Source organism: Callorhinus ursinus, unplaced genomic scaffold (assembly GCF_003265705.2).
Source record: "Callorhinus ursinus isolate GAN/ISIS: 27379988/994484 unplaced genomic scaffold, GSC_fseal_2.0 scaffold21, whole genome shotgun sequence".
In the NCBI taxonomy this organism is placed as follows: Eukaryota; Metazoa; Chordata; class Mammalia; order Carnivora; family Otariidae; genus Callorhinus; species Callorhinus ursinus.
In genome coordinates, this window is record NW_027397083.1 from 18,108,648 (window position 1) to 18,135,977 (window position 27,330).

Consider the following 27,330-nt stretch of genomic DNA (forward strand, 5'->3'; position numbering starts at 1 on the left):
CATAACAAGGACTGGGAAATAAAAGGCTGTAGATATAAATCACTCTCTTCCAGCTAGAACTCTGTGCTTTTACTCAAAGAATCATATATTTTGTGGTTATTATATGATAGCAAAAGATTGTATTCTTTCTCCATTCTTTGAAATGGCATCTGTCTTCTCCTTCACTAATCCAGACTCATGAGAGTTTCATGTATTTAAAATTCAAGGGGAGCCTGGGTGGTTCAGTCGGTTAAGTGTTTGACTCTTGGTTTTGGCTCAGGTCATGATCTCAGGGTTGTGAAATTGAGCCCCACATCCGGCTCCACACTCAGTGCGGGTCAGGTTGAGATTCTCTCTCTCCCTCTCCCTCTGCCCCTCCTTTGCTCACTCTTTCTCTCTCTCTCTCAAATAAATAAATAAATCTTTAAAAAAATAAAATTCAAGCATCCTTTAAGGATTGCCTTCCCCCCAACAGTTTCTTTCCATAATATAAATTTCATTGTATTTTCTTTCCATTAGTTGTAACTGTCGTAACTTCTATTGGGAGTGCCATTTTTAAAATTAAATGCTGTATTGTTTTCAAAAACTTCCCCAGATATGTAAGTTTTGCTTCTTCCTAAAATGCAGCACCTTTCCTGAGGGCAGATGCCCTCTAACTTCTTTTGGATTCTCTATAGTGCCAAACTTTGAGCTGGGGAGAAAGAGCAGGCACTCAATAGACAGTTATTCATTTGTCCTATTTGCACAAAAATCAATACAAGAACTTCAGAGAGCTTATGTCTCAAAGAGCTGGGATGCCAAAGCTAACCTATCAGGTCCAGATATGTGATAAATGAAATAGATTTTAGGAATTCACAGATCACAGGGCTCCACTATAAGTAAGTATTGTTGAAAGAAAAATGGATTTTTTTTAATTTGTTTACAAATCTTGTACTTGATAGAGATTTTACTGTAGTTGCAAAGAGAGCTTTGCTTTTACACAAGTGTGAAACTCTCTGAGTATGGGAGATAATGATAGGTTTTTAGTGCTGAATATAGATTACTTCTATGTATCCAGGATCTAAATAACCAGGAAGCTCAACCAACTAGAAAAAGCAAAACAAAATAGAGCAGGTCAAAGACTTATTTTAAAAAGCAAAGTTGCAAGAGATGTCAGGTTTGGCTTTATATCCATCTGTACATCCATTTATTTTTCTACACTCAATACATACATATTGCTAGCAATTACCATTAATGTACGATAGGTTTCCATCATATTTCATTAGTGATCTTAAAAAAATAACTTTGGATTGTGTTAAAGGGCTTAATTAATTAATGGTCTTCAACTTAATTAATGATCTTCAACTGAGAGGAATATAATATAAAATTATGGAAATTTTTATGAAAATAGTATTATTTTCAGTGTAATTTTTAGAGCAATTTCTCATTCTTAGACATTCCTAGTTATGCAAGATGGAAACATGATCATAAAGTTCTCCTTCTTAGCCCCTACTTGCCATTAAAATCCAGTCTCTGCCTTAAGTACTTTGCTAATTATCAAAATAATGTGAAGAGATGGGGTAAATGAGAATATATAAGGCAGATGAACAAATTCCAACTATATCTATTAGTTTGTACCAAATATTCCAGGAATAAAGTAGAATAATGTTGATATGCAAAATTTACTTGATTTTTGTAAATTTTGGCTTGTAAATTAATGATGCTCCAGTCTTCAGTGCCTTGTTTCTGATGGGGTAAATTTATCTGAAATTTAATCTCAAAGATAATTATTATATAGACTATTAAATTTACCTTTAATATTCAGTGCAAATTGCAAAATAGATGTAACCTAAAATATTTCATGCAGTGGTACCGGTATAAGACTAGAGAGTTATATTTGATGGCTCCAAGTTTCTTTTAACCATTATACAGTGTTTAAAATAATTAGCTCGTATATATGGGTTCTGATTTTAAATGATTTCTTCCCTGTCTAGAGGACTAGAACCACACAAAGCTACACAGTAGTTCAAATCCATGGGAATCTGTTGGGGTATTATTAAATCCCATCAAATAGGTAGTTGCTGTTGTTATTAATATTATTATTTATAATCTACTCATTTCTTCCTATCCTTTTTTTTTCAGACATGAGGTACTTAAAGCTAGTCTTACAAACTGATTTCTATCAAAATCAATGTGTGAGATATATTAGCATTCTATATGAATAATATGCTATTTGCTGTTTCTGAGGAACCATGCAATTTAAAATTAATTATGGATGAATTCTAAGTGGTCTAATCTGTGGCTTAGATGACCTTAAAAACTGAAAAGTGAGCAGTTAAATAAATAGGTCTTCATGCAAAGCAAAGAGTTAAAGAGCTTCCCTGACAGTTGTGGGGTATGAATCTGATTATTTTTACATGCATGTTTGTTAGACACTGTTGATTTGAGTTGGCATTTGCCAGGGTATTTATAATTTACTCTATCAGGTCCAAATTATATATCATATTTTATTACTATGTTTATTAAATTTTTGGAAACAATATAATTGTGTCCTGATAGAATATGAAAAAGACAGTTTGCTCTTCAACTGCAACACATTTAGGTTTGTTTCTATTTTACTGTTGATTTATAAGAGTGTAAAATAATACCTTTCTGTCACAGTGGGTACAGTCTTGCATAATTTCTCATAGCCTGCCAACACACTGAAGTTCCATCAAAGGCACTGGACTCCAATAACATTATCTCAAGTGTTTTTGTTTCCCATACCTTTATAAGATTAATTGATTAGAACATTCTGGTGGAGCTGTGAGTCCATTAATCAGACTGAAATTGATATGATCAATCCTGGACCTAGTTTTTGAAGGAGAAGGTATGTGTCAACTGAAATGTTGAATGCTCCTGATTTTTTATCTTTTAGGCTCAGATAAATCCACGAGGATATTTTAACTTTGGTCATACTCCTATCCTTGGGGGTAGATTCTCATGAAGTATCGTAAATAGAATTTTACCTTTAATGAGAAGGCATTATATTCTTAATGTTAATACAGACATTATTTCAAATAAATAAACTTGCCTTCACACCTTATTTTGTGGCCTTGTACGGTGTGTATATGTGTGTTTTCAAGTAGGTCTTTCCAAAGTCTAAGACATTTTGTTTTATATAATGTTTCTATTAAAAACACCTAATTGTTCAAGAATACCCTTTTTCACACTAAAGAGAAGAAGGGAAAATACTAAATAGAGATAAATTCTTCAGGGACCAGAGAAAGGCTGCCTGCAAGCATTGCACGAATCACTGTCTCCACCTAGTGTAGGCTTTCAGGAATTAAGATTCTGGAGTCCTTAACAATGCTGTAAAGTTCTAATTTATGTTATGCACATGTACAGTCATTATAGCTCGGCCTGCTGGTGCCATTACAGTTAAGGGTTTCTCAGCTCTTCATTTATAAAACAGAATATTAAGATGTCTATTGCTTTTTACATAAAAGCTCATACTGTGCTGGAACTCTGAAGTCTAATGGCCTTTACTCTATGTGAATGTTTATTAACAGTGTAAGTTGAACTTGACCAGCTCCTTTTAAAGACACTGATGTGCTAAAGTTACAAAGGAACTGCAACCAGAAGAATGAATGTTTTTCCTTTCTTAAAAAACCTTAGAATGAAACTGAAAAATAAGTTTCTATCCATATATCCTTTTAGTATGCTTCTAGAAATTATAAGCATATGGTATAATATGGTTGAAGTTCTATTTTTGAGTCCTTACACTTGATAATTAAATCCTGTCTCCATGCCCTTATGAAAAGTACCCTACCTGAGTGTATGGCTGGCTAGAGTTTTAAATGACCTCTCCCTACCTCTTCTTGGTGTTTTCATTCTAGTCTCCTGGAAAACAATGGCCTGGGGCAGCATTTATATATGCTAAGGTTTTATTAGGAAGTGCAGTCCCAGGTCAGCCAAAGTGGAAGAAAAAGCAGAGTGTGGCAGGGAAGGAGGAAAAAAGATACTAGGTATCTTTTTATCAGGGAGGTGGCCGTAGTTTCCTAAGTAATCTCACTTGGGATGACTTCCACCAGGCTTGTACAACCACTGTATCTTGGTGAGAAAAGGAAACAGATTTATTTATTGACTTCTTGTCTGTGAGTCCTCATTAATCAAAGTTCACCCCAGGACACATTGACCACCCCCTCACCTCTGGGTTATGTTAGTGACCTTTCCAGGGCCTTTACAGGTAGTCTTTGGGGAAGCCAGAGCCCATGCTCCATGGTGCAGTGTTTTATCTGCATGCTGAAATAGTGGAAAAAACCTGTTAGATCTGGGAAATGGAGCCACTCTGGCTCCTGATTCAGTGGATGTTAAGGAGGCTATGCTAAAGCCTGGCCGTCTCGCTAGAGGTGGATGAGAGAGTTGGAGGTGGTAGAAGATGGAGTGACAACACTGGTGGCTGAGGATCTCCACTGAGCATGTGAACAAGGGAAGCTTATAGGGATGAGTGAACTTGAAGAGACACAGGAACTGGGCTTGGTTCTGTCTAACTCTTGCTCCACTCCAATCCACTTCACCTCTAATTATATCTAGATGTCATAAGAGTACAAGATGCCCTCAAGTCTATCTCAAGAGGGGGAAGTGACTTTCCAGTACTTCAATGTGGTCATCTGTTGCATTCTTCTAAAATGACTTAAAAAGGGTTAGCAAATTAAGCCTCCGTCCCCCATGCTGACCTTAAGACTAATTGACAGGCATTAACTCCCTCCTCCTCGACCCATTCTAGATTTCTCTTACTCTTGTCCAGCACTTTGTTTAGTCTGGGTTACTTTATCCAAGACTTTGTCCCTGAGAGGACTCAGCTCTTTATTTCTCTGCCATTATCAGACTGACTGCAGCAATTACCCATTTGCACTTTTCACTGTGCATAGAAGCACTAAGTGATGCCTCTGAGGTCCTGGGTTTGACTTTTGCCTCCTCCTTGCCTCCATTGTGTAGGAGAAAATTTCACTCATAATGGTAATCAAGATCAGTTCTCCAGTCAATAGAGTAACTCCTTTATTGACCTTCTGATCTACTGGCGTGAGGAGCCCAAAGTGGCCAGGTAATGCTGGTTTCTGTAGGTCAGTAGGAGACTTATTGTATCTTATGGAAGAAGTATTCCCACAGTGAAAATTAGCATTCTAACGCAGAGAAGCCTGCTTTTGGAAACAGGAGCACAAATTTTGAAGTTGGCCATAAGGAGTGAGGGTAGGAAGGGCCAATCCTCCCTCTACCCATTGGTTTCTGAACCCACATATTCTAGCTATTGAGGACACAACACACATATTGCTGGAGTCACTGCACATACTGATCCTTTAGGATAGCACCTGAACCCTGCAAAGTGTTTCCTAATCTGTAACCTTAGTTGAGACTTTAAGGCCATTTCTCCATTCTATCAGGCAAGCCACTTTTGAGTGACAAAGTACAATATAAGACAAGTGAATCCTGTGGCTCACTGTTATACCTCTTTTGCTATAAAACGGTTCCCTTATATATAAGCATTTTCATGGGGGCTATGGTCATTCTGTCCACTTGGTTGTTGAGAACCTCTTCTGTGATGGATGCTCTCTCGTGGGCATTAACGTGAGAAATAAAATTCGCATGCTTTGTATCCTCCATGTAGGTTCAACTTCATACCTTTTTCTCAGAATTCCATATTCTTGATCTTTCAGTTTTGCTTTTTTGAAGCTCCTGAACAACAGGCCAAATCATTAATATCACTGCCCATGAATAAATGTATATCCACGCTCTGATTACCTATTCCTTTCTACAAAGTAGATGATGAAGTGTGCTACTCACAACTCTAACAGGACAATTTCTTTTCACCACTATTCTTCACAACCACACCCAAGTGGGACTATAGTATAGCAGTAGTCCACTTCTGACCAGCACTAACATATCATACTGACTGCTTTGTGAACCAGGCTTGAATCCTTCTGGCCAATGGCTGTACAGAAATCCTCTCGAGGACATATGTGTATATTAAGGGAGAGGAAACACTGCAATAGGCTAATGCCTTCTGTACTTGGCTTGAGCCTGATCCTGAATGTACCACTTCCATTGTACAATAGAATGTAATTGCATCTGTCTTACCTTATGACATGGAGGATATGACTACACTCAGTTCATTCCAGGTGGTTCAGATTTCAGTCACTTGATGATACAATGCTCCAGTTCTCAGTCTCAAAAAAAGCTTTTCAATACACCAGGGATTATTTTTCAAAAACAGAGTTGTTCCCTATTACAGAGTATTATCTTGCTATAGAATGCCAGGATCTATACTGCAACAAGAGTATGGGGCTTACCAGAGACTTAACACAGCATCCTCACCACTTCAGATACCTCCAGGGCCATTGGATCTGCCAGGTCATACCATCCAGGAGGCAGGGTAGCTTGTACCACCACCTGGAACTGCTTCAGATTCCTGTCATGCTCTGAACACCTGTTGAAATTGACAGCCTTCTGTGATTTCTGGTTAAAGGGTCACAGCAGTATTTTTGAAGTGTGGTACATGTTGTTTCTAAACCCAAAAGGATCCATCAGTGCTGTGTCTTTTGTTGTTGATGCAGTAAGAGGTACAAAATGCAACAACTTGACCTTTATTTTAGAGGAATATCCTTACATATACCAGACCAGTGGACACTAAAAACTACATTGATGTAGCAAGCCCTAGATTTTTATGGGATTTATTTCCCACCCTCTGGCAAGCAAGAGAAGAGTAACAATTTTGGCTACTAATATGGAAGAAAACCAAGAGAATGTGATTTCATGGAAGTCAAAGGAAGTCAAGTGAAGAAAGTATTTAAGGAAAGAATGATCTTTTGTTAGACATTGCTGTTCAGGTATATCTTAAGAAATGAGTTTTAACTTTGGTAATGTGAAAATCCTGATGGGGCAGTTTTAATGGAGTTTCAGAGGTGAAAATCCAGTTGGAATTGGTCTAAGAGAAAAGGAGAAAAGAGGAGATGAATCTTTTAAGGCATTTCTATAAAGTAATACAAAGAAATAAGGCAATAACTGGAGGTGGATGTGGGGTGTAGAGAAAGTTCTTTTTTTTTCTTTTTTTAAAGATGTCTGACTGTTAGATATTACGCAGATGGAATGACTCTGAGGACAGGAAGATTAATAGTGCAGTGCAGAAACAAAGTCCTACCTGAGAGAGAATAAGGGTTTAGGCCACAAGCAGAAGTTTTGGCCTTAGACTGGAGCACAGACTGCTCCACTGTAGCAGGAAGACAGGTAAAGTGCAGGGGTCTAGAGGGAGGAGTCCAGAAGATTTGCTGATGGGAGGAAAGGGAAGGTGTCTTTTGAACACTTCCGTTTTCTCAGTGAAATAAGATCTCCAGCAGCACAGAGCAATGGATGGCAGGGTATGGGAGGTTTAATGAGAAGGAAATGGTGTGTTTCTCAGAGGCCTGGAATCAGTGGGCTGGAGGAAGGCAGTGGGATGGCCCAGAAGTCCTAAGGACCCACTTGAGGTTTGTGGTAGTACATTTAAAAATAGTGGTTGTCAGCAGTATCATATCTGATGCTCCCTTTGTATAACAAATATTTTGTAATGATCCTTTACTATCCTAAAATCAAATTCATAGTTAAGATAACCTATACACCAATATAATTTCTAAACAAATGACTGTCTAGTAATAATAATGGTAGTAAAAGAAAAATAATTTAAAAATAAAAGTAATATACATTTCAGTATAAATTTTCAGCACAGCTATACTGGACAATATGACTAAGTTTGCAGATTCTTATTCCTATATGTAATACCAGCTAAATGTGTGAACTACAAATGCCAAATTATACAGTTGTGTTATACTCATGACTCAAAAACCATGAATGGTAGTGTCATTAGTGATAGGATTTTTCCAAAAGAGTAAATGACACATGAAGCATCAAATTTTTCTTCTTTGAGATATTTGAGGGTGCTGCACTCCTAGAAAATTTGGTGTGTATTATAATCATGCAAAAATACTTTGTTTATTATAAAATGTAGTTTGGTTTTGGACTCAGATAAGTATGTATCCACCTAACATGAGTGTTTTGAGGGAAATTTGAAAGTCTGTGGAATGCAGGACAAACTCTTTGTGCAGGACTTTCCCGTACTTTGAAGGGCATTTGGTATTCTTCATTCCCGACCAGTTGAAATGACAATAATGTCCTCCAATCATTGTGGGAACCCAAAGCTACTCAAATTCTCAAAACACTCTGCAATATATCCTCACTGCCTCCCACTCTCCTTGTTCTCTGTTGATTTATTATGATTCCATTAATGGTTTCTTATGTGTTTTCTCTAGCCACTGTTTAACTGTTGAACAGTAGGTAAAGAATTGGATTGGGGTTGATTTCTATTTTTTTTTAAATTGACTACAAAGAAGGTAGAGTAGGGAAATGAGTCAGGACAAGAGGGTGGCTGTAATGCTGGACCATGAATCCTGGCTAAGTATAGAGGGAAGAGTAGACCTGGCAGGGAGTTATGGAGTGTGGCAGGGTGATAGAGACAATGGTTTGGAGCATCTGGTAGAGTGAAGAATTGTTAGAGTGGGCTACTTAAATGTGTGAACTAGAGAAAAGGGAGATGATGGTGAGAAGGGGGGCTTCTTGCAATTGATATTTTAGAAGTGGTACAGTTATTTGTAATGACCAGTTTGAGTCTGTGTCCACGGGAAGGGTAGCTGATATGAGATGGAGTTAAGATCATTAGAGGCACTGAGAGGCCAGGGGGGTTGTCTACTTAGATATTTAAAAGACATTGAATGATTACAGGAGCAGAGGGGGAGAGAACTAAAACAAACCAGGATGGTAAAATCTTCAATAAATGAGAGGGAAAGATATAGAAGAACTGATATGAATGCAACAAAGAAGGATAATAGGTGCTCTGGTCTACTGATATGTGCTTTGAAGCAAAGATCTTTGGAGGAGGATGCAGGAGCAATAGTCTGGAAGTGGTTATGAGGAGCAAGAAAGAGAGCTTCCACATACACCTTCAGGGCCAGGAGAACTTGAGATGTGGATGAAAAAAACTACAACTAGAGAGGTTTGCAATAGAAGCAGATCCTTAGGAGATTGCCAGGTATTCAGAAACATCAAAATTGTTGTGAACCAATTGTGTGTATTCCTGTCATTTCACCAGCAAGAGCAGGAGCTTACCACTTTCTGAGGTTGATTCATTTTCCCATAGTTCAAATATGTTGTCTGAAAGAATGAACTTTCCATTTCTCCTTAGACTTCATTTCAGGTGGTTGGGTATTTAAAGTATGTAGCTAACACTCTGGGAGGCATTGTGGGAAACTAAAACATGATTTCATTGAGAGAAGAGAAATGTAACACAGGAGCTATATGCCCTGGTTTATAAGAGCCCTCAACTTGATTCCACCTGGTTCCATGTTGGTAGGGAACAAGTCTTTCCAGGCACCCCACCCCTTGCTGCCCAGGCCCCAAGAATTTCCATCAAGCTTATGGGAGATTGAGTATTGCAGATGGTTCTGATTGGGGCTGGGCTATTTCAGCAAACTTTTAGGCTCCAGTGACCATCACATATGCTCGAAAATTATAAATGATGGTTTGCTTCTTGTATTCTCCCTCATTAATCAGTGATTTATTATATTGATAAATGTCCATCATTTCCTCTCTAGGCTCAGTATGACTTACTGTATATAGTGATTATTCTCTTGCCATAATGTTAAATTTTATTGGCTAATATTGATTAAGGAATTTTATATCTTAATTTTAAGTAAAATTACTGTCTTCTTAAATTACCAGTGATAGACTTTATTATGAAGCTTATCTCTCCTTTATGGAATAAATTAACTAGTTTTCTATGTAGTTATGGTCTAAAATATTTTATATAGCATGAAAATGATCTGGTCTATGACCTGTGAAGTTATGTGAGCAAGGACATGTTCTTTATTTTCTGTTTCAAATCTACGAGGTTTAAGAAAAATCATTTATTTCATTAGAATTTTTGCATTTATTAACTTACACGTGCATAATACACTCTTTCAGTCTTTTCTATGCCAAATATTTAGCTCAATTTTCCGTTTGGTTTGTATTATATTAATCTAGATTTACTTGCAAGAGATTTGCTATTTTATTTTTATTTCAAAAACATTTCTTTGAACCATTCTACTGATGTTCTATTTTCTAATTTATTTATTTCTATTTGAATATTATTTCCTTTCATCTATTTTCCATGGGACAATTTTATATATACTTTAAAATAATTGACTTGAATGTTTATTAGTTCTCCTTCTCAATTTGGCTGTTTTTTAAAAAAGCACTTAACATTATGAATTTACCTTTGAATATAATTCTAGATTATATGTTTTCATGATTATTTTCATTGCTTTCTAAACAGCTATTGATCATACTATTTTTTCTTTGTATGATATAATAGTATTTGGGGAGAGAGAATGTGTTTTGTTTGTTTTAAAGATTTTATTTATTTATTTATTTGAGAGAGAGAGAGAGCGAGAAAGAGAGCACTAGCAGTGGGGGAGAGGGAAAAGCAGGCTCCCTGATGAGCAGGGAGCGCCACTCTGGACTTGATCCTGAGCCAAAGGCAGATGTTTAACTGACTGAGCCACGCTGGCACCCAAGAATGTGTTTTTTAAGTTATATTATTGGGGTTTTACGTTGTTAGTATGTGGCAGATACTAATGTTCAAAGAATTGTTGAGAAACGTTTTTTCTGTTAGTAGGCTACAATGTATATAAATAAATGAGCATACTTATATTTATTAGTTGTACCAGTCAGATATTTCATATTCTTATTTGCTACCCTAGAAAAATTTGCTTGGTGGTTTATAATCTATTGGTCTTATAATGATGTCTCTCACAATAATTGTGTTTATGTCAGTTTCTCTTTGAATGTCTAAAAAGTTTTGTTTGATTTTTTCTGTTAGTATTGTTATTTATGTCATTGTTATTATAAAATGATTGTTCACTTTGACTTTTGCCTCAAATTCCAGTGTCAGTTATGACATTGCCAATTTTTCCTGATTTTTAAAAATATTTTGAAGTGATATTTAATCTTACTAAATTCCTTTTTGTCTCTTATTTTGTTTTAGGTGGGCCATAAAACATGAAGGGACTAATAAGCCAGGCCAGTGGAAACATTCCAGAGTTGAAAATCCTCTCTGGAACAAACTTACCTACATGTGGCCAGTTCTTCCCAGTGGACAACTTAATGAGGTTGTATCTTTTAGTATAAGAGATGGTTGTTGAGATTTCCTTTTAGGCTTGGTATGTGCTCAATTTTCTGAAAATTTCCATGAATCTTTTAAATTACAGTTGTTAGGTTCAAGAGATCAATTAATTCTGCTTTTGTACCAATTCATTAGAAAGATGTGTTTAAGTCTTTCATTATGAAAATGAACTTATTTCTTCTTGTAGTCTGTCAAATTTTACTTTATGTATTTTGAAATTTAGTTCTGGGACACATACATATTTAGAAATACTTTTCCCTAGTGAATTGAAACATTTATCATTATGTAGAGACTCTTTGAGTTCTAGGAAAAAATCTCAATTATGCAAAATTAATAGAAATAGCCCAGCTAATTATTATTATTATTGTTATTTGCTTAATATATCTTCTTTCCATCCTTTTACTTATTATATTTTTATATTCTTCATTAGGAGGGTCTCTAATAATCAGCATATAGTTAATATAAAAACAATTATCTGACAAACTTTGTCTCTAAACTAAAGGATTTGGTCTTGTCTATTTATTGCCATAACAAATATATTTGGATTATTATTCGCTTTCTATTTGTCCTGCCTTTCCTGTGTTTCATTTTTTCTCCATTCTTATGTTCTTTTAGATTGATTTTTTTTTCTCATTACATTTTCCTCTCTACTAGTTTGGAAATTGTACACTCCATTTCCATTCTTTTTTGTTATTACTCAGAATGTTTCAGCTTGCATATGTAAATGATCAAAATCTAAAGTTAACAAATGTATTTACTCTTCTCCCAAATAATCAAGAACATTAGAAAACCTTAACTTCAATCACACAATTTGTAACATGTGCTATTATTGTCACGAATATTATCTTTTTATATTTATTTATTTATTTTTATTATCATGTTCAATTAGCCAGTATATAGTACATCATTAGTTTTTTCTTATTTTATTATGTTATGTTAATCACCATACATTACATCATTAGTTTTTGATGTAGTGACCCATGATTCATTGTTTGCGTATAACACCCAGTACTCATCGCCACACGTGCCCTCCTTAAAACCCATCACTCGGCTACCCCATTCCCCCACCCCCTTCCCTTCTGTAACCCTCAGTTTGTTCCTGGAGTCCAGAGTCTCTCATGGTCTGTCTCCCTCTCTGATTTTTTCCCATTCAGTTTTCCCTCCCTTCCCCTATGCTCCTCTGCACTATTGCTTTTATTCCACATATGAGTGAAACCATATGGTAATTGTCTTTCTCTGCTTGACTTATTTCACTTAGCATAATCCCCTCCAGTTCCATGCATGTCGATGCAAATGATGGGTATTCATCCTTTCTGATGACTGAGTATTATTTCATTGTATATATGAGCCACATCTTCTTTATCCATTTGTCTGTTGAAAGGCATCTCAGCACAAAAACAGACACATAGATCAGTGGAACAGAATAGAGACCCTAGAAATGGACCCTCAACTCTATGGTCAACTAATCTTCAAAAAAGCAGGAAAGAATATCCAATGGAGAAAAAGAGAGTCTCTTCGATAAATGGTGCTGGGAAAATTGGACAACCACATGCAGAAAAATAAAACTGGACGATTCTCTTACACCATACACAAAGATAAACTCAAAATGAATGAAAGACCTAAATGTGAGACAGGAATCCATCAGAATCCTAAAGGAGAACATAGGCAGTAACCCCTTTGACATTGGCCACAGCGATCTCTTTCAAGACACGTCTCCAAAGGCAAGGGAAACAAAACAAAAATGAACTTTTGGGACTTCATCAAGATAAAAAGCTTCTGCACAGCAAAGGAAATAGTCAACAAAACTAAGAGGCAATCAACAGAATGGGAGAAGATATTTGCAAATGACATTACAGATAAAGGGTTGGTATCCCATCTATAAAGAACTTCTCAAACTCAACACCCAAAAATAAATAATCCAGTCAAAAAATGGGCAGAAGACATGAACAGACACTTCTTCAAAGAAGACATACAGATGGCTAACAGACACATGAAAAAATGTTCAACATCACTAGCCATCAGGGAAATACAAATCAAAACCCCAATGAGATACCTCCTTACACCAGTTAGAATGGCAAAAATTAACAAGACAGGAAACAACAGATGTTCGCAAGGATGTGGAGAAAGTGAACTCTTTTACACTGTTGGTGGGAATGCAAGCTGGTAAAGCCACTCTGGAAAACAGCATGGAGGTTCCTCAAGATATTAAGAATTTTATCTTTTTTAAAAACTTCCACAAAATATTAAATCGTTATAGGTAGCAAATATTTATTTAAATTTAGCCCCATTTTTTCCTCTTTCTTGTTATAATTCCTTCTTACATCTCAGTTCTTCCATCTGTGATTACTTTCCTTCAGTCTCGTATACCTTTCTTTTAGTTATTGGTAGCAAACTCCTTCAGTTTTTACTTATATGAAAATGTCTTTTTGCCCTTCTTTATATAAGGTATTTTCATTAGCAAATGGAAGATGTCATCACTGACTTCTACCTTCCATTGTTGCTATCCAGCAGTCATCTATCATTCTAATGTTATTCCTTTGAAGGCAATCTCTCTTTTCTCTGACTGTTTTTAGTATCTTTCCTTTCCTTTGGTATTTTTCAGTTTCACCACAAAATGTCTGAGAAAGAGTTTCTTTTTATTGTCCCTGCTTGGGGTTCTAGATCTGTGGACTGGTATCATGCATAATTTCTGGACGTGTATCACCCATTATCAAATATTCTCTTTCTTATATCCCCTCATTCCATTCTTTACAGAAAACCCCGATTACATGTAAGCTAAAGCTTCTTATTTTGACCTCGATGTCTCTTAACCTCTCTTTCATATTTTTCATGTCTGTGTCTCTTTACAGTACATTTTTGCATCATGTTTTCAGGCATATTTCTTTCAGATAATTAATTTTCTCTTCCTCTTTATCTCATGCATTTTAAACTACAAGTGAGCGTCAGCCTGTATTATGATTCTCAGTGAAGATTATTTTTCTTTTCTGTAAGAGAAAATGTTTGAGACAATCTAATTTACTTGAAGCCACCCGGAGAGTGTTATTTCTGGCTTGCCTTTTCAATGAAACTTAGCCTGTGACTCTTGTTTTATGAGGGGAGGTTTCTGTTAGATCTCCCACCTTGGCTAGGCCCTGAAATTTGCCTCCTGTGTCCTTACCCTGCAAGACCATGGAAACAGAAACTCAAGTTCACTGGGGTTTGGCAGATTTCCTCAAAATAAAATCCAGTTTCAGCCCTCTGTTTACCTCTCTGGGTCCTTAGTATATTTTGCTTTATTGCTATGTCAATGATACACTCTAAAGATTTTTTAAAAATATTTTCTTCTGATTTTTTAGTTGTTTTGTCATGTTTTCTGATTTCAATCAAGTTTTCTCTTTCCCCTTAAATCACAATTTCCTGTGCCTCTTCACTGATTAAATGAGTCTCAGCACTTTAGGAAAAAGACAGATGGAGTCTGAAACCAAGAAGTCATTACTTAGGCCCCGAAGATGTTTTTATATTTAGACTTACATTTAGAGGTTCTTATATTTAGTAGTAAAGCAACAGTTTAGAGAGCTGAGTTTTGTTGAGTGAGAAAGGAGTTCTTCAAAATACCAGAGGCTGAGGGTTAGGCAGCCTGACCAGTGGCTAGGTGAATTATGTGTCTGAGACTCGGGTTTGTAGTGAGGGCCAACATGGAGCCAAATGTGGGGAAGTGGCACCGAGAGACCAATAGCCCCAGAATAAGCCAAGAAAAAAGACCCAAAACTGTGAATTGCACTAATTGTAGATTTTTCTCCAGAGGTTCAGGAGAAACAGGCTAAAACAGACCAGACAGGATAATTTACACCTTAACTGGTGGGGGTCAGATGACAGCAGGTTGCCTGGTGGCCAAAGAGCAGAAGAGGCACATACTTAGAGGCCTCTGAGGATCAAGGCCAAGTACTCACATATAGACCGTGGACCTCTACCCCAAGGGTATACAGTTTGTTGAACTGGAAGGGAGGAGGTATATCCCTGAAAAAAAAACAAAAACAAAAACAAAACAGTTCTGGTAAGAAATGTGAAACTGCAGTTTGGTTGAATACATATACAAAAGGACACACCTTAAAAGACAAATAAAAAGTGCTGTTTTAAATTGGCAGAAACTAGAACACTTCTAATTGGAATATTAAGTTTCCATCACCCAATGGGGTGGGAGGTGGACAGGAATGTCTCACAAGGAAGTATTCTTTCTTATATAGGAAAAGAGAAAAAATTATAATTACTGCAAATTTCACAGGCATTGTGCTTACATTTTCAAACCTCAGTATATAAGTAAAGTAATTTGGTTAATTAATTAATTGACTTAAATTATGTATGGTGATTATATTAGGAAACCTAAGTTAACCTGGTTACTTTAAAATTCACCATTAAAAAGATACATTTTTGTTAATGGCCTGAGATTTGACAACTAAATGGTCTTAGGAATAGAAATGGACTACTCCAAAGTTCTATAGCCATTCAAACAGAATAATAGCTTTTGGGTGGAGAGATAAGACTGTACCCCAACAAAACTCTGGTCCTCACTTTTAAACCAAAAGGAAAGGACTAAGGCACTAAATTAGCTAAAGTAAGACAAATTGACCATGTATTTCAAAATGACTCAGCCTAAGAGTACAGTTACTTCTTGCCATGTTCAAGGAAGAGAAGAAAATACTTACCAAGCAGGGAACTCAAATACAATCTATTTCATTTAAAGTCTGGATCCATTTTATCTGAAGGAACCATATTTTCTTCCAGTCGCATTTCTACAGAATTGATTTTTTAAGTAAAAAGATGATATTATCAGTGTATAATGAAATGCAATTAATATTTTGCTTGAAAGGACTTTCCAGGTAAATAAACGACAGTGAAGAAATATAAGAAATATGACCTTCATGTTGTGGGGATTCAGAACATTTTGGTCACCATAAACATAGGTATTAAATTTATTACAGATTTAATCTTCCAAACTTATGACTTATCTAACCATTATTTATCATACATTTAGGCAATGCAGACAGAGCAAAGAAGGAGATAATGGTTGCTACCTTCATGGAGCCTACAGTTTAAGAAGTATAAGCTGTGTGTCAAAAAGAAAGGAACCAGAAAAGGAAGAAGGCAGACTCAATGAATAAAAGACAAAGAAGGGAGAAAGGAGAAACTCACAGAAAAAGTTTAGTGCCTCAGAAATCAAGGCTGTTTGTTGAGCCAGTTCATTCAGTCATATGGTCAGAAACTTATCTGACCTCATTTTCTGAATGGGCCTGAATGTGGAGTCAAATACTGAATATAAGAAATCCATCTAAGTAACACTATCCTGCAGGGCACCTGGGTGGCTCAGTCGGTTAAGCAGCTGACTCTCGGTTTTGGCTCAGGTCATGATCTCAGGGTCCTGGGGTCTTGGGATCAAGGCGGGGCTCAATCTCATAACCTGGAGATCATGACCTGAGCCGAAATCAGGAGTTAGACGCTTAACCAACTGAGGCACCCAGGTGCCCCTAAAATTTCCAAATTATTAAATTAAAATATAACTATTAGAAGAGGCCCATGTTAAACAAAACAGTTAAAAGTACACATTTTAGTAATTTGTTAAGAGATTATGATTATTATCTGGTACTATAAGGATATAAAAGGGAGGTGTAGACTGGACAGGAAATTGAAGAATCTATTAGTTTATTAATAACAAAAAGATAAAGGAGGACCAGTTTGACTAAGAAATTTAGATCACTAGTTAAGAGCTGGACTCCCCAAAGAAGCACAAGCTGTTTCTTGTCATGAGAGGGAGAAAAAGCAGAATTATCCATTTAAGGGAGCACCAAAGCCCATCTCCTGAAAATCCAGCCGTGCCATGGAATATTGTGAACACAGAGAAAACCAATAAAGAAATGAATGGGAACGTAAGAATTACAATGGTGAAAATGTGGGGGAAGAAACAGCACTCCATGCTTATTAATGAATTTTCCATGTTTTTGTTGTCCTTCATTATCCTGATAGCATACTTCTCTTTCCATAGATGTTGAAGTAAAAGTGCCTTAAACACCAGAACAAGGGTTAAAGTAGCTTAAACAAAGAACTGCCAGTGATTGGTCATAGATTTGGAAAGTTTTAAAAGTTTCATTTCTTTGGATTGGGTTCTGTGATGTCTCATGTTAAAGAGAAGACCCTTAGGCTTACTTCATCTAACTGGAAGGCAAAGGAAGCCCTCTGAAGTCAACAATGCTACAGGGGCGCTAAAGCCAATGTCTATAGTAGTTCCCACTTCCACGAGAGCTTAGGAAGTGAAAGGATCTAAAAATAACTAGGAGCTATGATAGCACAGTCCAGATAAGTTTACCAGAAATACAGGATGCATGCAATATGGAAAAAAAAAAATCTTAGTTCCACATCGTACTTCTGAATTGATAGCTCTCACAGACTAACCTCAAGGGAGCATCTTGTTCCTCTTGCCTTTCCCTTCCATGGTTTGGAAAGAAAGAAAGAGGGAAATATTAGCTATTTTACACCAAGACTTCAATGGGAGAGTAACTTTTTAAAGTTCTTAGTTTAATTCCAGTTAGTGAACATACAGTGTAATATTAGTTTCAGGTGTACAATATAGTGATTCAACACTTCCATACATCACCCAGGGCTCATCACGACCAGTGTACTCCTTAATCAATTTGTTTGTTCTCTATAATTAAGAATCTGTTTCTGGGTTTGTCTCTCTCTCCCTCTCTCTCTCTCTCTCTCTCTTTCTTTTTTCCCCTTTGCTCATTGTTTTGTTTCTTAAATTCCACATATGAATGAAATCATAAGGTATCTGTCTTTCTCTGACTGACTTATTTTGCTTAGCATTATATTCTCTAGCTCCATCCATGTCATTGCAAATGGCAAGATTTCATTGTTTATGGCTGAATGGTATTCCTGTGTGTGTGTGTGTGTGTGTGTATGTATTTAATATATATATTCTACATCTTCTCTATCCATTCATCACTCAGTGGACACTTGGGCTTACTTCCATAATTTGACTATTGTAAATAATGTTGCTATAACATAGAGGTGCATGTATCCCTTTGAACTAGTGGGTTGTTTTTTGTTTGTTTGTTTGTTTGTTTTGTATTTTTTGGGTAAATACCCAGTAGACTGATTGCTGGATCATAGGGTTATTCTATTTTTAACTTTTTGAGGAACCTCCATACTGTTTTCTAGAGTGACTTCACCAGTTTGCCTTCCCACCAGCAGTGCAAGGGGGTTCTTTTTTTTCCTAATCCTTGCCAACACCTGTTGTCTCCTGTGTTGTTGATTTTAGCCATTCTGACAGTGTGAGGGGGTATCTCCTTGTAGTTTTGATTTGCATTTCCCTGATGATAAGTGATGATGAGCAACTTTTCATGTTTCTCTTGGCCATCTGTATGTCTTCTTTGGAGAAAAGTCTGTTTATGTCTTCTGTTCACTTTTTAACTGGATTATTTGTTTTTCTAGGTGTTTTCTGGGTGTTTTAGAAATTCTTTTTATATTTTGGATACCAGCCCTTAATTGGATACACCATTTGCAAATATCTTCTCCTATTCCACAGGTTGCCTTTCAGTTTTGTTGATTGTTTCCTTTGCTGTGCAAAAGCCTTTTATTTTGATGTAGTCCCGATAATTTATTTTTGCTTTGTTTCTCTTGCCTTAGGAGATATATCTAGAAAAAAGTTGCTACAGCTGATGTCAGAGAAGTTACTGCATGTTCTCTTCTAGGATTTCTATGGTTTCAGGTCTCACATTTAGGTCTTTAATCCATTTTGAATTTATTTTTGTGTTTGGTGTAAGAAAGGGGTCGAGTTTCATTGTCTTGCATGTTGCTGTCCAGTTTTCCCAACACCATCTATTAGAGAGACTTTTTCCCATTGGATATTTTTTCCTGCTTTGTTGAAGATTAATTGACTATATATTTGTGGGTTTATTTCTGGGTTTTCTATTCTATTTCGCTGATCTGTGTGTCTATTTTTGTACCAGTACCATACTGTTTTGATCACTACAGCTTTGTAATATAACTTGAAGTCCAGAATTGTGATGCCTCAAACTTTGCTTTTCTTTTTCAAGATTGCTTTGTCTATTTGGTGTCTTTTGTGGTTCTGTACAAATTTTAGGAATGTTTGTTCTAGTTCTGTGAAAAATGCTGTTGGTATTTTGATAGAGATAGCATTAAATGTGTAGATTGCTTCATGTAGTATAGACATTTTAACAATCCATGAGCATGGAATGTACTTTCCATTTCTTTGCATCATCTTCAATTTCTTTCATCAGTGTTTTATAGTGTTCAGAGTACAGGTCTTTCACCTCTTTGGTTAGGTTTATTCCTAGGTATCTTATTATTTTGGTGCAATTGTAATTGGGATTGTTTTCTTAATTTTTCTGCTGCTTCATTATTAGTGTGCAGAAATGCAACAGATTTCTGTTAATTAATTTTGTATCCTGTGACTTTACTGAATTTGTTTATCAGTTCTAGCAGATTTTTAAAAAGATTTTATTTATTTATGTATGTATGTGTGTATGTATGTATGTATGTATTTGAGAGAGAGAGAGTAGCAAGAGAGCACAAGCAGGGGAGAAGCAGACTTGGGGAGCCTGGAGTGGGGCTCAATCCCGGGACCCTGGGATTATGACCTGAGCTAAAGGCAGATGCTTAATCAACTGAGCCATCCAGGTACCCCATTTCTAGCAGTTTTTTTGGTGGAGTCTTTTGGGTTTTCTATGTAGAGTATCATGTCGTCCACAAGTTTTGCTTCTTCCTTATCAATTTGGATGACTTTTATTTCTTTTTGTTGCCTGATTGCTATGGCTAGGACTTCCAGTCAATGCGACAGTAATTTTTTAATGAGAAGGCTATTCACCCTCATCTCTCCCATTTCTCCCAGCTCTAGTTTCATGATCTTTTATGTCTAAAACTCCTGCAAATATTGATTTGCTCTGAAATGCTTAATATCTTTGTTGTAAAAGAGTTACAGGTATTTCCTCAACTTACTTCTTAAAGAAGTTATGCAAATTCATTCTTTCACCATCCCTCACATTAAGTGAAATCTTAGATAATTGGAACATCTCAAATGAAACTATACAATGAGTTTGTCATAACATATTTCTTTCCGGTAACTCTAGTAAGGGAGAGTGGCCCAATGTTGCTTCATTCATAATAATAAATACATGTCTATATAAACACTTCATAGTGTGCCCTTTGTGACTTAAATTCCATACAGGTAAAAGGTCCTCAGTGAAGGTCAGGAATATGGAAAGACTTTATTAATTCAAATTTTGCTTGTTTAGAAATGTGATAAGTTAACCTCATTGTATGCCATTATTATGAACATGTTTACTAAACAAAATATTGTATTAAAATATAAAGGAAATGAAAGGGGGGGAATTGGAGGGGGAGACAAACCATGAGAAACTATGGACTCTGAGAAACAAACTGAAGGTTCTAGAGGGGAGGGGTGTGGGGGGATGGGTTAGCCTGGTGATGGGTATTAAAGAGGGCACGTATTGAATGGAGCACTGGGTGTTATATGCAAACAATGAATCATGGAACACTACATCAAAAACTAATGATGTATGGTGATTAACATAACAATAAAATAAAAAAATTAGAATTTAACTTGGAAAAAAAACACTAGACTGGAAAGGACTCTACTCATGAGATTTTTAAACTTTTATATATACTGTTTTCTCCTAATTAAATGCAATTAATGTTATTTACTCACTTCACAAACAAATTAGGGCATTTTAATTGCATGCCATTTCACAATATTTAATTTCCACAACTCCAGACTTTGTTTATAACTTATTTAAAACCCCTTTTTTGTACTATGTGATTGATTGTTCAATATAATTGTAAGATTCTAAAAATTTTTTAAGAGAATATAAATTAGTAAATTTTCCGTATTATACTAGCTTTTAAAAAATGGTCTCCTTTTCCATAAACTAATGGCCATGCATCTTGGTCTGTATTAGTCTAACAAGCCAGCATGTCTCCCCAACCCACCTGTATCTTTATCTTTGTCATGTCAGTTAGACACTGCTAGGACAGTAGGACCACCCCTGTAGTGATTGTCTGAGCTTTCTGCCTGCCTATCCTGACTTCTTCCTCCTCTGGGTATTGGTGTTCTTCCTCCTGACTTCTTCCTCCTCTGGATATCCCCTTTAGGAAACTTCTTCCATTTATAGTTCATGTGGATAATGGTGTCTTTGCTTGGTCTCCTCAGAAGGCAGAACCTGAGGCAAATGGCTTATGTGCTACTACCTTATTAGGATGTGCAGTCCCAGGGACAAACAGGAAAGGAAGGAAAGCCAATATAAGAATGTGCTATCAAGCTGTCCTTCAAGAAGCCATTTAAACAGTGATTTTAGGAGTGTCTCTCCTGGAGGAGAAAAAAGAAAGAATTTATCCATCAGCTTCCATCTCTTATAGGTCAAAGGTTTGCCCAAGGTTACACAAGAATGATGGGTCAAAAATTCAAATTTAGGAGGTCTCACTCTAGACTCCAAGCTCTTAGCCTTTTCATGAGATGCTCTTCTGAATGTTAGTCAGTGATAAGAGTGAAGAAGAAAATAGAAGCAAGGATGGGGGTAGGGAATGTTGTGGGTGGCAGGTGAGGCAGGACAGGATTTGGAATTTTTGATTGACCTGGGAAGGCTTCATTGAGGTGATACTTGAGTAAAGACCTGTGGAACAAGCAGCTCTCTAGGGCAAGAGCATGCCAAGATATGCAAAGAAACTGAAACAGCTTCTACAGGTAAATATGGCAGCAACAGTGTGAGTGAGGGGGAGAGCAGTGGAAGATAAGATCAGAGAGAAAAGTTGTGGTACAGATCCTGCAGAGCCTTGTACACCATTTTAAAACATTTGGCTCTTATTAAGATGGGAAACCACTGGAGGGTTTGGAACAGAGGAGTCAGAGGAGTGATGTGCTCTGACTTATGCAATAAGAGCATTATGATAATGGAATAGAAAGGGGCTAAAGTGCAACTTCTTTCAAGATACATCTCCAAAGGCCAGTGAAACAAAAGCAAAAATGAACTTTTGGGACTTCATCAAGATAAAAAGCTTCTGCACAGCAAAGGAAACAGTCAACAAAACAAAGAGGCAACCCACAGAATGGGAGAAGATATTTGCAAATGACATTACAGATAAAGGACTGGTATCCAAGATCTATAAAGAACTTCTCAAACTCAACACCCAAAAAACAAATAATCCAGTCAAAAAATGGGCAGAAAACATGAACAGACACTTCTCCAAAGAAGACATACAAATAGCTAACAGACATATGAAAAAATGTTCATCATCTTTAGCCATCAGGGAAATTCAAATCAAAACCACACTGAGATACCACCTTACACCAGTTAGAATGGCAAAAATTGACAAGGCAAAAAACAACAAATGTTGGAGAGGTTGTGGAGAAAGGGGAACCCTCTTACACTGTTGGTGGGAATGCAAGTTGGTACAGCCACTTTGGAAAACAGTGTGGAAGTGCCTCAGAAAATTAAAAATAGAGCTACCCTATGACCCAGCAATTGCAATCCTGGGTATTTACCCCCAAAACACAGATGTAGTGAAAAGAAGGGCCATAGCAGCAATGTCCTCAATAGCCAAACTGTGGAAAGAGCTGAGATGCCCTTCAACAGAGGAATGGATAAAGAAGATGTGGTCCATATATACAATGGAATATTACTCAGCCATCAGAAAGGATGAATACCCAACTTTTACATCAACATGGATGGGACTGGAGGAGATTATGCTAAGTGAAATAAGTCAAGCAGAGAACATCAATTATCATATGCTTTCACTTATTTGTGGAACATAAGGAAACATAAGGTTTCACTTATTTGTGGAACATGGAGGACATTAGGAGAAGGAAGGGAAAAATAAAGGGGGGGAATCAGAGGGAGAGATGAACCGTGAGAGACTATGGACTCCGAGAAACAAACTGAGGGTTTTAGAGGGAGGGGGTGGGGGGATGGGTTAGCCCAGTGATGGGTATTAAAGAGGGCACGTACTGCATGGAGCACTGGGTGTTATACAAAAACAATGAATTGTGGATCACTACATCAAAAACCAATGATGTATTGGGGTTTCTTAAAACTGTTCCCTGCGGAGCCAGTCAGCAGCCAACATGTCTAACAGAAACAATAACAAGCTGTCCAGCAACCTGCCGCAGTTACAGAATCTGATCAAGCAGGATCCGCCAGCCTACGTCGAGGAGTTTCTACAGCAGTATAATCACTACAAATCCAATGTGGAGATTTTCAAATTACAACCAAACAAACCTAGCAAAGAACTGGCAGAACTGGTGATGTTTATGGCACAGATTGGTCACTGCTTTCCAGAACATTTAAGTACTTTTCCTCAAGAGCTGAAAGATCTTCTCTCCTACAATCATACTATCTTGTATCCAGATCTTCAAATGACATTTTGCAAAGCTTTCATCTTGCTGAGAAATTAGAATCTCATCAATCCATCAAGTTTGCTGGAACTCTTCTTTGAACTTCTGCATTGCCATGATAAGCTTCTGTGAAAGACTTTATACACACATATTGTCACTGATATCAAGAATATAAATGCAAAATACAAGAACAATAAAGTGGATATAGTGTTGCAGAATTTCATGTACACCATGTTAAGAGACAGCAATGCAACTGTAGCCAAGATATCTTTGGATGTGATGATTGAACTCTGCAGAAGAAACATCTGGAATGATGCCAAAACCGTCAATGTGATCACAACTGCATGTTTTTCTAAGGTCACCAAGATATTAGTTGCTGCTTTGACATTTTTCCTTGGGAGAGATGAAGAGGAGAAACAGGACAGCGACTCAGAATCTGAGGATGAAGGACCAACAGCAAGAGACCTGCTAGTGCAATATGCCACAGGGAAGAAAAGCTCCAAACACAAGAAAAGGTTGGAAAAGGCTATGAAAGTGCTCAAGAAACAAAAAAAAGAAGAAAAAACCAGAGGTCTTTAACTTTTCAGCTATTCAGTTGAGTCATGATCCCCAAGATTTTTGCAGAAAAACTACTAAAGCAGCTAGAGAGCTCTACGGAGAGGTTTGAGGTAAAAATGATGCTCATGAACCTCATCTCCAGATTGGTGGGAATTCACGAGCTTTTTTCTTTAACTTCTATCCATTTGTGCAAAGGTTTCTGCAGCACCACCAAAGAGAAGTAACAGATCCTTCTGTTTGCTGCCCAAGCATCTCATCACTTAGTACCCCCAGAGATCATTCAGTCAGTGCTCATGACTGTGGCCAATAATTTTGTCACCGACAAGAACTCTGGGGAGGTCATGACAGTAGGAATCAATGCTATAAAAGAGATAACAGCTCGATATCCTCTAGCCATGACTGAAGAACTTCTCCAAGACCTGGCTCAGTATAAAACACACAGAGATAAGAATGTGATGATGTCTGCTAGAACTTTGATTCAGCTCTTCCAAACACTGAATCCTAAGATGTTGCAGAAGAAATTCTGGGGTAAGCCTACAGAGGCCTCCATAGAAGCAAGAGTGCAAGAATATGGAGAATTGGATGCTAAAGATTACATTCCAGGAGCAGAAGTTCTAGAAGTTGAAAAAGAAGAGGATGCTGAAACGATGAAGATGGGGGGGAAAGTACCAGTCTCAGTGAGGAGGCAGATGCCGATGGTGAGTGGGTTGATGGGCACCACTCTTCTGATGAAGAACAGCAAGAAATATCCAAGAAGCTCAACAGCATGCCCATGGAGGAGCAGAAAGCCAAAGCTGCAGCCATTATTAGCATGAGCCAAGTTTTAACTCAGGAAGACTTCCAGAAAATCCGCATGGCCCAAATGAGGAAAGAACTCGATGCTGCCCCAGGGAAAGCCCAAAAGAGGAAATATATTGAAATTGATAGTGATGAGGAGCCCAGGGGTGAGTTACTTTCTCTTCGGGACATTGAACACCTTCATAAGAAGCCAAAGTCTGACAAGGAGACAAGACTAGCAACGGCAATGGCTGGAAAGACAGACCGAAAAGAATTTGTGAGGAAGAAAACCAAAATGAACCCATTTTCCAGTTCCACAATAAAGAGAAGAAAAAACAGAAGAACTTTATGATGATGCGATATAACCATAATGTCCAGTCAAAAAACAAGCGTTCCTTCCGAGAAAAGCAGCTGGCACTACGAGATGCACTTTTGAAAAAGAGAAAAAGAATGAAGTAATCTCCAAGCAAATTTTCCATTCCAAGAATGCCAAATTTGTATCATTATTATAAAAATTAGTTAATCAAAAATGTTTATTTACATCAAAAAGTCCTGAAGCACTATATTGTGAAAAACAGTAAATTTGGTAGCAATTTAGTGTTTTTGTTTTGGAGATGGGTAATGGTGGGAATGTTTGAAATGTAATCAGTAATGGTGTTGTAAAATCATTTTCTTTTTTTTTTCAAGATTTTATTTATTTATTTGAGAGAGAGAGAATGAGAGACAGAGAGCACAAGAGGGAAGAGGGTCAGAGGGAGAAGCAGACCCCCCGCTGAGCAGGGAGCCCGATGTGGGACTCGATTCCCGGACTCCAGGATCATGACCTGAGCCGAAGGCAGTCGCTCAACCAACTGAGCCACCCTGGCACCCTGTAAAATCATTTTCATTTAGCATTCATGCAAAAAAAAAATGTTGGGTGCCCACTAATTGTCACTGTAGATATAAAAATGAATGAGCCATAACCCCTCACAGAAGGCATTCACAGCCTATTTGGGAAATAGGAGGGGGCAGATGTGTGTTGTATGTGTTTTTATAGTGCAGTGTAAATAGTTCTCTAATAGAGGTAGGTCTGTGCTTCTCTGGGGTCATAGAGACCTCTGCAGGGCATGGGAGTTAAACATTTTCTCCTAAAACAGGACAATGTTACAAGAGTAAGAGATTCTTACTTGTATATAGGCTTACCTGCTGAAAACAGGTCCCTGCTGTACAGATTTTCAGTAGCCAATTAGGTCTTTTAGTCCATCCAAAAAATGTAAGTATTTTTTTGAATGCCAGGTACAGGCTTTTTGGTTAAGACCTCGCTTTTTAAATTGCCTTAAGTATAAATAATAATCTTGGAGTGTCTTTAGTTCATCATTTGGGCTGCCATAGAGGAAAAAGAAATCAGATTGGTTTCCTCAGCCTGCCTTCATGCTGTGGTATTTTCAGGCCACTGTTTGCTTTGTCTCAATAAAAGGTTCCTAATGTCAAAAAAACACAAAAAACAAAAAACTGATGATGTATTGTATGGTGACTAACATAACATAGTAAAATTAAAGAAAAAAAGAAAGGGGCTAAGGTGGAAGTAGGAATAAATAGTCAGAAGGCTTTTGCAATTTGTATGTGAGAGAAACAAGTGGACCAGTGTGGTGGAGGTGATGAAGAGTAGATGGGTTTTGAAAGTAGAAGCAGGTTTTGTTGATGGATTAAGTTAAAAATAAATAAATAAATAGAAAAGGCCCTATAGTGGGAAATTTAAATAGACATTTTAACTTGTGGGACAAAGAAGAAATCATGATGAACATTTAAAAAGGAAATACTGTATTCAGAATCGAAGCAAAATGTGTGAGATGCAGCTAAGGTGTACTTGAAGGAAATGTATAACCTTCAATACTTAAATTGCAAAAGAGGAGAGGCTAAAAATTAATGTGATAAGCTTCCAATTTGAAAGGTTAGGAAAATAATAGCAAAATGAACTCAAAGAATTAAAATGAAGGAAATAGGAATTACAAGAACAGAAATTGATACAATATGTGATACATACAAAACAGAATCAACAAAGTCAAAAATTGATTGTTTTGAAAACATTAATCAAATGGATATACCTGATTACCCTGATTAAGAAAGAAATAGTAAAGGTAAATATTATTAAAAATAAAGGAAATATACAAATAAAGATACTGAGAGATTAAGAAGACAATAAGGATAAGTAACTTTATGCTAATAAATATTATAACTTAGATAAATAGACTGGTCAAGTTTGCACACTTAAGTAACTTAGAATGGAATCAAGAAGATTCATTATGGAATAAATCTTCCATAATGAATCCAATAATCATAGAAGAAATAGAATCAACAGTTAAAATCTCCCCACAAAGAGAACACCAATGCCAAATAGTTTTATTGGCAAATTCTGTCAAACATATAA

At 36.8% G+C, this 27,330-nt stretch overlaps 1 protein-coding gene and 1 pseudogene across 1 annotated transcript in view; both read left to right on the top strand.

Annotated features, from left to right (window-relative positions):
* The window catches only part of DCDC1 (doublecortin domain containing 1), a 464,395-nt gene that overhangs the window by 365,772 nt on the left and 71,293 nt on the right, over positions 1-27,330 (top strand). Inside the window, exon 21 of the mRNA XM_073904565.1 lies at positions 11,051-11,174. Coding sequence (XP_073760666.1) covers positions 11,051-11,174 — 124 coding nt within the window. The remainder of the gene's footprint in view (positions 1-11,050; positions 11,175-27,330) is intronic.
* On the top strand, positions 23,288-25,402 carry LOC112829296 (protein SDA1 homolog; annotated as a pseudogene).